General features: G+C 33.8%; 1 protein-coding gene across 3 annotated transcripts in view; it reads left to right on the top strand.

The window, feature by feature from the left end:
- The window catches only part of LOC109072596 (sodium-driven chloride bicarbonate exchanger-like), a 60,492-nt gene that overhangs the window by 33,529 nt on the left and 13,397 nt on the right, over positions 1 to 13,566 (top strand). For 2 of the 3 annotated variants that reach the window (XM_042764328.1, XM_042764327.1), the window contains 7 exons: positions 744 to 932; positions 1,868 to 2,086; positions 6,287 to 6,375; positions 8,936 to 9,093; positions 9,173 to 9,260; positions 11,644 to 11,790; positions 13,081 to 13,175. In XM_042764328.1, the coding sequence (XP_042620262.1) occupies positions 744 to 932; positions 1,868 to 2,086; positions 6,287 to 6,375; positions 8,936 to 9,093; positions 9,173 to 9,260; positions 11,644 to 11,790; positions 13,081 to 13,175 (985 nt within the window). The remainder of the gene's footprint in view (positions 1 to 743; positions 933 to 1,867; positions 2,087 to 6,286; positions 6,376 to 8,935; positions 9,094 to 9,172; positions 9,261 to 11,643; positions 11,791 to 13,080; positions 13,176 to 13,566) is intronic. The other variant, XM_042764329.1, reaches the window with a different exon arrangement.

Below are 13,566 nucleotides of genomic sequence, written 5' to 3'. Positions count from 1 at the left end.
GTCACTAAAGGTCAAATTGTTTTGGATGAACTGTATTTTTCATGTAATTTCAATGCACTAGAGCTACCATCCAGGGGTGAGCGTGCTGTGGAAATTGTCTTTATCACTTATTGTCAGTCATGAATTATAGTGTTTGCACCTCACTCTCTTAAGCATGTGAATTTTGCATTACTCAAAGCTGCTCTGCATCCTCAGATGCATGAGACAGATCTCTGAGCAGCTGCAGCATCACTTCTCATCAACATCAGTGTCAGTTTCTTGATGCAGAGTTCAAGGAACATCTGCAAAATAGACACAGATGAGTGTTTTGCCAAACATTTAGCACAGATTAGCCATTTAAAGATCACAGTAGCTCCGAATCAGGACAGCACTGGCCAGACATATGCTGTGTTAAGAATTCATCATTCTGTTTATTATTCAGGGTTGAAATGAATAATTAACTCTTTGGTGGCACATATGAAGATGAATATACCATTCGGCAGATCTATACCGCAACACATCTGTGCCGCTGTTCACGTTTTGCTATGAAATTACAACAAATATGTAAAAAGATCATCTAAGCAACAGCTAACAGATATATGTATCTTAAAACCTATATATACATATAAATAAAAAAAATGTAATATATAAAAATAAATGTATTTATATGTGTGTATGTATGTATGTGTATATACACCCATATATGTGTATATACATCTTACTTGCTGCTAAACATTTGTGATGTTGTGTGTTGAATTTCTTAGATATGGTGCTGGACCAACAGGAAGTGGCTGCGCATCTTGAAGATGATGTCAGGAAGAAGGTCAAAGAGGCTCTTCTGAAGCAGCACCATCATCAGAATCAGAAGAAACTGGCCAATCGGATTCCCATCGTCCGCTCTTTCGCCGACATCGGCAAGAGGCAGTCTGAGACAAACTGCACGGACAAAAACGGTATTCATTTGCCTTTGTGCAGAAAATACAGGAGGTTGCAGGTCTGATTATGCAAATGATGTACACAAAACTATATACAACTACATTTTAAAAGTTTGGCTCAGTACATGAATATATGAACTGAGAACTCTTATTAGAGGGATGAATTATATTAATCACAAGTGACAATAAAAGCCAATAAAAGCATTTATAAAGTCTTCTTTACTATTATAATTCTAATGATACTTATTATATGTTATGGTAAAAAATAATTATAATTTCTATTCATTAAAAAATCCTGAAAATATATATCACTGTTTCCATAAGAATATGAAGCAGCACAACTGTTTTCAACACTGATTATAATCAGAAATGTTTCTTGAGCAGCAAATCATAATATTACAATAATTTCTGAAGATCACGTGACACTGAAGACTGAAGTAATGATGCTGAAACATATTAGAATAGAAAAAAATAAATTTTTAATTTTAATAATATTTACTGATTTTACTGTATTTTTGAATAATAAATAAATGCAGCCTTGGTGTGAGCTAAGAGACATCAAAAACTTACCAGCCAAATTTAAATATATATTTTTAAATATTTATAATGTTAAATTTCTTTATTTTATGTATATATTTATATTTATAAATATTTATGTTTTTAAATATTTATTTATTTATTGCAAATTGGACTAAGTAAGATGTGTTGGAAATGGAACGATAATTTAGGCAATACTAGGCTATTCAATGCAGTTGCCACTCCTAAAACGTCGCACTTAAGTGAAATTGTCCAGTTCATGTCTATTTGACTGTCTGTTGTTGCTGGTTTCATTAGAAATCTGTCGCTCCTAAAAATCAGCTCACACATGTCAGATTCAGCATCTCAGAGTTTCACTGTTGTCTTGTCTCCTCTTTATATATGTGTGTGTGTCTGTGTGTGTGTGTGTGTGACAGGTGCATCATCTCATCTCTTTAAGTGTCCTCTGTGGCAGTCAGTTGTTTGTGATGGAAACGATGGGCAGGTCTTATCCTGTTCTCCATGTTGGCCTCTGTGCTGCTCGTCCAGTGCGTCCATCACCTCACCTCTCCCTCCTCCATCCTCCACATCCACCCACCCAAACCAGAACCCCACTGCCTTCTTCAGCCTGGACAGAGACGACGGCTTGGATCCAGGCAACTTTTAACTTGAGAGACTTTCCCTTCTGCTGTAGTGCTTCCTAAAACATAACGTGTGAAGGTGGTTATCTCAGCGGATAGGTTGCACGTGGTAAACAAAATATAGTCTAAAACACTAAGACAGGCTGCGAGAATGCATGATTCTCTGAGATGATTTTAATAACAAATACCAAATGTTATTAAGCTAAAACCACAGCAGCCATGGCTGGATTTATTTAGTTGCTTGCACTTCTACGGTGATTGTAAAGTTTCGGTGAAGTTAAGTCAAGTCAAGTCACCTGTATTTATATAGTGCTTTAAACAAAACAGATTGTGTCATAGCAACTGAACAACATTAATTAAGAAAACAGTGTGTCAATAATGCAAAAGTTAAAGGCAGTTCATCATTGAATTCAGTGATGTCATCATGCAGCTTAGTTCAGTTTAAATAGTATCTGTGCAATCATTTGCAATCAAGTCAACGATATCGCTGTAAATGAAGTGTCCCCAACTAAGCAAGCCAGAGGCGACAGTGGCAAAGAACTAAAACTCCATCGGTGACAGAATGGGGAAAAACCTTGGGAGAAACCAGGCTCAGTTGGGGGGCCAGTTCTCCTCTGACCAGACGAAACCAGCAGTTCAATTCGAGGCTGCAGCAAAGTGAGATTGTGCAGAGGACTCAGCTGGTTCCTGTGGTCTTGTCCCCGGTGGTCGTCTGAGACAAGGTCTTTACAGGGGATCTGTATCTGGGGCTCATCTAGATGTCCTGGTCTCCGCTGACATTCAGGGCTGTAGAGGTCCTTTCTAGGTGCTGATCCACCATCTGGGCTGGATACGTACTGGATCTGGTGGCTACGGAGACCTTGGAATAAGAGAGAAATAGACTAATATTAGCGTAGATGCCATTCTTCTAACAATGTAGCAAATACATCGGGTGTTATGGGAAGTGTTCCCAGTTCCAGTTTACCTAATTAATGCAGCCTAAAAATCCTTTAATGGATTTGGATATTAGAAGCGTATTAGTGTGTTATGTGTAAGCCAGGTTAAAGAGATGGGTCTTTAATCTAGATTTAAACTGCGAGAGTGTGTCTGCCTCCCGAACAATGTTAGGTAGGTTATTCCAGAGTTTAGGTGCTAAATAGGACAAGGATCTGCCGCCCGCAGTTGACTTTGAGAGTTTTGAGAGTTTTGAGAACGCAGCGGACGTGGAGGACTATAATGTAACAAGAGCTCTTTCAAATACTGAGGTGCTAAACGATTCAGGGCTTTATAAGTAATATGCAAGATTTTAAAATCTATGCAATGTTTAATAGGGAGAGTTGACAGAACCGGGCTAATATGGTCATACTTCCTGGTTATAGTAAGAACTCTAGCTGATGCAATTTGGACTAGCTGGAGTTTGTTTATTAGGCGTGCAGAACAACCTCCCAATAAAGCATTACAATAATCTAAACTTGAGGTCATAAACGCATGGATTAACATTTCTGCATTTGACGTTGAGAGCATAGGTCAAAATTTAGATATATTTTTGAGATGGAAAAATGCAGTTTTAGAAATGCTAGAAACGTGGCTTTCTAAGCAAAGATTGCTATCAAATAGCACACCTAGGTTCCTAACTGATGACGAAGAATTGACAGAGCAGCCATCAAGTCTTAGACAGCGTTCTAGGTTATTATATGCAGAGTTTTTAGGTCCTATAATTAACACCTCTGTTTTTTCAGAATTTAGCAATAAGAAATTACTCATCATCCAGTTTTTTATATCGACTATGCATTCCATTCGTTTTTCAAATTGGTATATTTCACCGGGCCGCAAAGAAATATAGAGCTGAGTATCATCAGCATAACAGTGAAAGCTAACACCGTGTTTCCTGATGAAATCTCCCAAGGTAAACATGTAAAGCGTGAAGAGTAACGGCCCTTGTACTGAGCCTTGAGGTACTCCATACTGCACTTGTGATTGAAATGATACCTCTTCATTCACTGCTACGAACTGATGGCAGTCATATAAGTATGATTTAAACCATGCTAATGCACTTCCATTAATGCCAACAAAGTTTTCTAGTCTATGCAAAAGAATGTTGTGGTCAATAGTGTTGAACCTTTTCTAGTATCTTGGACAGAAAAGAGAGATTCGAGATCAGTCAATAATTAACTAGTTCTTTGGGGTCTAGTTGTGGTTTTTTGATGAGAGGCTTAATAACAGCCAGTTTGAAGGTTTTGGGGACATACCCTAATGACAATGACGAATTAATAATAATAGTCAGAAGAGGATCTATGACTTCTGGAAGCACCTCTTTCGGAGCTTAGATGGAATAGGGTCTAACATACATGTTGTTGTTTGGTGAAGCAACAAGCCATTCATGATTTACAATACACTGGAAAAAATATGATGTAGAAACAATTTTCACTCAGAAATTGCCAGAGAATTTCACAATTAAGCAAGTAACATGCTGAATTAAACACATTTTCATGTAGAAAGCCCGAAATTTTATTTTCTTGTAAAATATATTCTAATAATGTTTTATTTACAACTTTTACAGATTTAAAAATAAAAAATCAGCTATGTTAACTATATTTAAGCTATCTTAAGTTAAATTATGATTAAATTAGAATTTATCTGGTGCAAAAACAAGAATATAAATTAGGGAGACAGTGTAAGTCTTATGTTAATATACATGCATAAAATATCTCACAAGAAATTCCAGGAACTATGTGATGATTCAAATGAATTATTTTGATGAACCAGTTCTTTAAAATGAACTGTCTGAATGAACTGAATCAATAAATGGAATCCAAACTTCTTCTTTTCTTTTTTTGAGATGGAAATAATCTAAGATATTGCATTCAGATAATGTCAGAATGATCACTATTACAAAACGAGAGCTCATGAACGTTTTACGTTTTACTTGATTCAGTTATCTGACTGGTAGAGATTTCTTTGCAGAATCATGGGTAATGTAGTCTTTCTCCAGGAGTTCCACATTTAAACACAAGTATTGTTGAAATAATGTAGGCTGATGGTTTCAGCAAAAGCATACCATTGATTAACAATCGTGTAACTCACAGTAGCTCTGTCTTAAATGGATTATGAGTTAGCTTTAAAATCAATTCCCTTATGGAGAAGATGAATGGGATCGTTGCATTCTATTGGGTGACAAAACTACATTTCCCATGATTCTCTTTGGCTGCACAAGTCACAAGGATAAAATACAGAGTAAAGCATAAATTAGGCACCTAATGCACATCCTTTGCTCTTATTTTTGTCACAAAAGTTCAGAAATGTCCAATTATTGATTTTTTTTTTCTGAACAAAATTAGCAAAGTGCATTAGTAAAGTGCAACTTGAAGGCAGCAACAGCTGACTTACCTTCATCGTACTGAAAAATATTTCTTTCAATTGGTTAAACCCAAGACTGATGCAAAATGTATTCATGTACATTTATGCATTATGCATTTTATCAAAAGCAACTTAAAAAATTAAAGCAAATGTAAATAGTAAGTGCAAATTTAATATTATACAATTTGTGCCAGTAGATAAGCAGTGTAATTTTGCAGATAAATGACATGATATTATACTGTGAGGAAGGTGAAGGCTAATCTGAATATTCATCACCTTTATACAAGGCTTATGTTTAGGAAGTTTGCCAGCTTCCCACACGCTAATGCTAGCACATGAAGTGTACCAGACCCTTCGTTCAGTATCATTATTACTGTAATTCATGCAGCACAGAGCCAAAACTGCATTAAAACAGCAGCGAGCATGACTAATAAACACAAATCTGTTCATGCCATGCAAGATGCTCTCTTAACTAAGGGTTTTGGTGCTGCATCATGTGCTAAAAGCTGCTTTAGCTGCCTTTAGAGTAGAGTGCAATCGAGTTTCCATGAAGTGATGCTTGGTGATTTATACATGTGTTTATATCCATTTTTGAAGGCTGCTGTAGTGAGCATACTGACAAAAATGTGGAATCAGTACTAGCCATCATCTCTCTGCTCATTGTGTCTCATTTTATGTATGTAGTCCATAAAACACATCTGAGATCATGACAGACCTCCATTAAAATCATTCTCTCCTACCGATCCATAAACACAATCATTTCAGTCTGCTACATTTAATACAGCTGATGCTTAAGCTGCATTCCATTCATCGGCTGATTAACACTGATTAGTATTGTCATTGTATTGATTGATTGATTGATAATCTCTCTGTCTGCAGGTCAGATGATGCCACCCCAGTCTCAACCACTGACCACAGAGGGCAAGAATGACGTGAGCCGTGAAAACAGTGCTGTGGACTTCAGCAAGGTAAAGATGCAGAATTAAATATAACTACACTACTTGTCAAAAGTTTGGAAACATTAAAATTTTTTATGTTTTTAATGAAGTCTCTTCTGCTCACCAAGGCTGCATGTATGTGCTAAAAAATACCCTAAAACAGTAATGTAGTGAAATATTATTACAGTTTAAAATAACTATTTTCTATGTTACTAGATTTTAAAATGTAATTTATTCATGTGCTGCAAAGCTGAATTTCCAGCATCATTACGCCAGTCTTCAGTGTCACATGATCCTTCACAAATCATTCTAATATGCTGATTTGCTGCTCCGGAAACTTTTCTTATTATTATCAACTTTGAAAACAGTTGTGCTACTTAATATTTAAGCGCAAATCATGATATACAACCATTCAAATGTTGGGGGAGGGGGTTAATAGAAATTAATGGTTTTATTCAGCAAATTATGTGTTAAATTAATCAAAAGTAACAATAAAAACATTTGTAATGTTACAAAAGATTCTATTTCTGATAAATGCTGTTCTTGAGAATTTTCTATTAATCAAGAAACCTGAAACCTGAAAATGTTTCCACAAAACATTGTTGCAAAAGCAGTTTTTAACATTATTAATAATAAGAACCATTACCAATAACTGAGAACCAGTAATAATTGAGCAGCAAATCAGCATATAAGAATGATTTCTGAAGATCATGTGACACTGAAGACTCTGAGTAATGATGCTGAAAATTCTGCATTGCATCACAGGAATAAATTAAATTTTAAAATATATTCAAATAGAATGTGGTTATTTCAAAGTGTAATATTTTTTCACAATATTACTGTTTTTACTGTATTTGTGATATTTTTTTAGCATAAAAAACTTCTTTCAAAAGCATTAAAAAATCTTAACCCCAAATTTTTGAAAGGTAGTTTATATAACCAGATGTGATGCATCATGTTTTTATTGTATAAAAAACAAAAGCAAAAATAATAAAAAGAATAATAATACTATTTTTAACATCAATTACCTTAAAAGTATGTGTATTTTTTTTTTTTTTTTTTGCTGAATGTAATATAATGTAGAATGTATTTCCATACATTTTTTTTTTGTTTACAGAAAAACACATTTTAGTCCATTCTATAGTAAAATGTCCTGTTAATTTTATTCACATTAATATTTCACCATATATGGTGAAGTAACTTTAAGTTTCTGTTAAAATAACTCACAGTCCAGTACAGTACATCGAGGTCTGTGTATTTTCTCTGAAGTGCTGCCGTTGGCCGTCTGTCTGTTCTGGGGTAAGGGATTATGCTTCAAACACACTGTGGTTGAAACCCTCTTTACCTGACATTACACTGTTCTGTTTCTTGTATTAAGTGGGTATTATGTTGTGATCCCATGAACAGATGAGCAGGCAGCTGCGGTGCTGTCAGGTTCACTGGGGTCGCGATGAAATGCTGCAATTAAAATAGAGAGTAATATTATGAAATCTTACACAACACGTGGCCTTTTGCATTATGCAAACATACATAATCTCTTTGGTTCTGTACATCATTTTGACCTTGGACCCTAAACCAGTCTTAAGAGCACATTTCCACACGAACCAGAATTCTACAAAGAGCTTTATGGATTTTTTATGCTTTTTAATATTCCATATTGAGATTTGAAAATCAAATCTCAGAATCTTATATATGGATGGTTTGTGTAATTATGGTGGCTTGAAAAAACCAGCACACTGAGGTTGTTTTTTTTTTTTTTTTTGTATTTTTGAGGTACTGTTATAGTTTTTATTTATATTTTTAATTAGTTTCAAATTGTCAAAATATTAAATATATTACAAAAAAATTTCATAAAAAGTTTTAGTTAACTTTTTAGTAATTTTTAATATATTTTTTAATTATTTTTTTATTTTATTTCAAGTAAAGTTTTGTTAACATTTTGAATTAGATTTTATTTTTAATTAAAGTTTTAGTAATTTTGCTGTGTTTTGTCATTTTATTATTATCGTTTTAAATTGTTTAATATGTCACTACAGTTTTTAAGTTTTAATTTATTTAGTTTTAGTTATTTTGATATTTCAATTTAAACTAAACAAAAATGTGAAATGTAAATTTTTTTTTAAATATATAATTAATTTTATTTGAGTTAATGTATATTTTATTTCTGGTATTCCAAGTTTTTTTTTTTTTATGGTTTTAGCTTTATAATAACCCTGATTATAACCTACACCGTCTTTTGATCTTTTCTGAATTCATTAATTTGTTATATAATAACTGATCAAACATGTTCTTTTCCCATAATTTCCCCCTAAAAAACACCTAGAACACCCTAGCAACCTCCTACCAACCAAGATCACCATAGCAACCGATTAGCAACACTGTAGAAACTTCAAAAGTATTCACACCCCACAAAGCTAACACTCTTTTAAACTCTGTTTAGTCTGTCCATGTTTTTTTTAATTTAGCCTAGCTGACGGTCTGTATGATGAAACAGTTCAAAACGTCCATGAAAAACTTTTTTCTCAATATGCCTGTGTATTTCTCATCTAGTGATGCAGTAGCCTGACTCTGCATGACGATTTGTGTGTAGATAGACCTGCACTTCATGAAGAAGATTCCTCCGGGTGCAGAGGCCTCTAATATTTTGGTTGGAGAGCTGGAGTTTCTGGACAGGCCTGTCGTGGCGTTTGTCCGCCTCTCTCCTGCCGTACTGCTGAACGGCCTGGCGGAGGTGCCCATCACTACCAGGTGAACATCTTCAACTTTTAGCTTGTCAAAGCCAACACAAGAACACAGTTACATTTCTGTTTTGTGCCTCGTCTCTCAGGTTCCTGTTCATCCTGCTGGGGCCTCTGGGTAAAGGACCACAATATCACGAGATTGGCAGATCAATTGCTACCTTGATGACAGATGAGGTAAGAGCACATGATGCTGTTTTACAGTTGTTTACAGCTTTTAACAAAGTACTGTTTGTGCTGACTTTGTATTATTGATCCAGAGGCATTTTAGAATCATTCAAAATAGAGTTTATAAAAACTGACTCTAAATTCTGATTGAATGAGCAGCATTTGAAGTTATGAAAATTAAGGTCCATTTATATTAAGTTGTCAACTCAAAATTATTTTATTAAATATTATTTTTTTATAGTTATATTTTTATATTTATATTTGTGTAATTTGGTCAAACAGGAATTTTTTAAATGACACAATTAAAAAATAAATAAAAAATAGTTAAAAATAAAATATAAAAATAAATAAAAATGTTTTTTTTTTTTTTTTTTTTTTTTTACATATATATATATATATATAATATATATATATATATATATATATATATATATATATATATATATATATATATATATCTTACAATTTCAATTTCTGTAATTTGTTCGGACAGGAATTTTTACAGTGACACAAAGTAACTAATTAATTATGAAATTGAAAGTTGTCATTTTTAAATTATTTTTATATTTATATTTTTTTATATTTATGGTTTTATTTTTTTCTGATTTCTGTAATTGGATTGAACAAGAGTTTTTAGAGTTACACTAACTAAATAATACCACAGAAAACATCAAGGCTTCATCAAATCCATCAAAAATTATCTCCCTTAAATAATAATAATAATAATAAATATATAATTAACTGAATGGAAATGGAAAAACATACAAATTAATGATCTATCAACCCAATATTCAAAAGAGAAAGGTATTTTTTATGCAATACATTTTTTATTATGTAAAATTGTCTGTTTTTGTCATCCACTCAAACCAAATGTACGTTTACAACTGTGATGAATGAAAGCTAACTAATATGATTTAAATTTGTATATAATTTTTTTAAATATTTTATCCAAGACACAAAATGTACTACATGGAAGGAGTGACCCATTAATTATAATAAATGTAACTCATTATTGAAGGCGGCCATCTGTTGCTTTGCACTGTATCTAAAACTCCCCACAAATTCCTAACCATGAGGGGCGTTTTGCTTTAATAAACTGGATTTCATGCAGACTGAAGCCGTCTCACAGAGATGAGAGCACTGGAGACTCCTGAGGTCTTTCACAGCTCAGCACATTCTCTCTCACTTAGTCTTAGAGGTGCAGAGGAGACTTGCAGAACAGCCCTAATAACATGCAAATGACTGCTAATTAGCCAGAAAACCACCCTCGTGCCAAGCTGCTGCTTGATGTTGCTAAGGCAACATCTCAAGACATTATTGAAGAGCATGAAAATGAGAATATGTACTTTTTTCCCAGGTTTCAAGTATAAAAGAGTCTTAAAGAAATAACTTGCCTTCAAATGAAAAACATTCATTTACTGCATTGTTTTCTTTCTTTCATGAAACACAAACAGCTACTAGGAAGAATGTTCAAAATGTGTTTTTTCTCACAATTCTGACTTTTTTCTCTGACTTTGAAATTCTAAATTTACTTTTCGCAGGTCTGACCTTTTCTCTCAGAATTCAGTGTTTAAATTTTGCAGTTCTGACTTTTTTTTTTTTTTTTGGAATTATGAAATTCTGAGTTTATATCTCACAATTCTCACCTTTCTCAAAATGTTGAGTTTATATCACAATTCTCTTTTCTCAGAATTCTGAGTTTATATCTCACAATTACTTCATTTACAGCGATATCGTTGACTTGATTGCAAATGATTGCACAGATACTATTTAAACTGAACTGAGCTGCATGATGACATCACTGAATTCAGTGATGAAACTGCTTTTAACTGTCATTTTGTATTATTGACACACTGTTTTCCTAATTAATGTTGTTCAGTTGCTTTGACGCAATCTTTTTTGTTTAAAGCGCTATATAAATAAAGATGACTTGACTTGACTTATGACTTTTCTCAGAATTTTGAGTTTATATCTCAGTTATGACTTTTTTTCTCAGAATTCTGAGTTTATATCTCACAATTATGACTTTTCTCAGAATTCTGAGTTTATATCTCACAATTATGACTTTTCTCAGAATTCTGAGTTTATATCTCACAATTATGACTTCTAAGTTAATATCTTGCAATTATGACTTTTTTTGTAATTCTGATTTTACATCTCACAATTCTGACTTTTTTTCAATTGTGAGTTTATATCTTGCAATTCAAATTATTTTCTTGCAATTGCGAGTTTTTAATTAGCATTTCTGACTTTATTTATAAAAATATAAATACAAATAAAAATAGAAATATTGTGCGATATAAACTCAGAATAAGCCTTTTTTTTTCTTTTTTTTTCAGTGGTGGAAATCAACAATTTTAGACTAAGAATGTTCCGGTTTTGTCTTTTGTAGGTTTTCCATGATGTGGCCTATAAAGCTAAAGACCACAATGATCTGATTGCTGGAATCGATGAATTTCTTGACCAAGTTACAGTTCTGCCACCGGGAGAATGGGACCCGTCCATCAGGATAGAGCCGCCCAAAAACGTCCCGTCCCAGGTCAGTGGAACAGAAACTACTGTATGAACCAGAGAAACTACAGTAAGACAACACAGAGCTGATATGTAGGATAGAAAACAGAAGGATTGAAGTTTACTCTTAGTCAAAAGACTAGTGTCTGGCATTATTGTGGCTTATATCAAATGAAAAACTGTTAAGTCAAATTCAATATTATCTGCCACATATGTACAGTAAGTCATGTGATGTAATGCACATGATTTATAAAAGCACAGCTGGCCGTGACTCTCCATCTGGTTATAAAGATTAAAATGGAGCATTTACTGTTGAAATCTCTATCTAGAAAATCCTGAAGAGAGGATTATCTATAACACTGCACTCTTAAAAAAAGAGAAAAGAGTGATAAACTGACGCTTTTTCTTCAGTGCTGTTCAGTTATACAAGAGCAGCACGCAGACATTCATCTGAAGAATAAACGAGCATACAGTGATTCATCTGAGCCCAGATGATCTAAATGATTTATTTGACATGACCCTTGAGATTTGAAATGCTTTAATGGGATAATTGACCCCAAAATTACAATTCTGCCATTATTTACTTGCTGTCATGCTGTTCCGAATCACAATGACTTGTTTCTACCATGGGATACAAAAAGAAGGCATTTTTGGGGAGCTTGTCCCTTAAAAAAAGCATTAAAATTCTACATACTATTTAATATCTTATTAAGCAAGAATGAATAAATTGATCACAAGTGATCATTTATGTAACAACATGTACTTTTGACCTTTCTATTGATCAAAGAATCTTGAAAAAATAAAATGTATCACAGTTTGCACAAAAGTATGAATCAGCACAACTGTTTTCAACAGTAATAAAAATCATAGCATTGAAAATATTTAACATTATAAACGGTTATTTTCAATTGTAATTAATACAATTTTACTGTATTTTGATCAGCTAATGCAGCCTTAAATGACCATTCAAAAACATAATAAAAATCTCACCAACCAAAAACTTTTGAATGAAAGTGTAGGTTTAGAACCACATGCACAAACACAAACAGTGCAGTATAATTATGGCTATAGATTAGATAAATATATACATTTAAGACAAGACCAATCATAATGCAGTATGCAAATGTTATGATGACATCATAGCTGTCTACAAAACAAAAGTCTGCATGTTAAGCAGGCTGAATGAATTGCAGTAGTTTAACAAGTACAGTCACAGATTTAGAAGCAACACTAACCAGACGTTTGAGGAATATGACTGCAAACACTCTGCTGCTTGCTGTCAGAACAGCTCTCACTGTCTCTGTGTCTGATGTAACAGGAGAAGAGAAAGATCCCTGCCGTGCCTAATGGAGAGCTGGCAGAGACGGAGGAACATAGTGGACATGGAGGCCCTGAGCTGCAGCGCACCGGGAGGTCAGTCTGGAGTGTGTGTGTGTGTGTGTGTGTGTCACAAATCACATGGCAGTTTGTGTGAAAGCCGTCGAAAATAAAAATCATAAATGAGATACTTTAATGTCTCCTTTTAGAGGAAAAGGAGGTGTCTCCTGCTTTTTAGATGTTTTTTTTTTTAGATGTTTTTCCTGTGTCCTCTAGAGCAGTGGTTCTCAGTTCACTCTGCACATTATGTGTGTTTCTTTGCCATGCAAAGTGGAATTCACAGGATATTCCGCCATGATTCCAATTGGAAGGAACGTATATGTTCCATATGTTCCATTTAAATTGTATTTATTTACAGAAGTATGTCACACTTCACACTTCTCTAGTAAGTTTGGTCTGTGTGTGAAGACGCTGCAGGTCGTGGCGT

This window comes from Cyprinus carpio, chromosome A9 (assembly GCF_018340385.1).
Source record: "Cyprinus carpio isolate SPL01 chromosome A9, ASM1834038v1, whole genome shotgun sequence".
NCBI lineage: Eukaryota > Metazoa > Chordata > Actinopteri > Cypriniformes > Cyprinidae > Cyprinus > Cyprinus carpio.
Note: the sequence above shows the minus strand (reverse complement) of the source record. Positions and strands in the feature narration are given on the sequence as shown.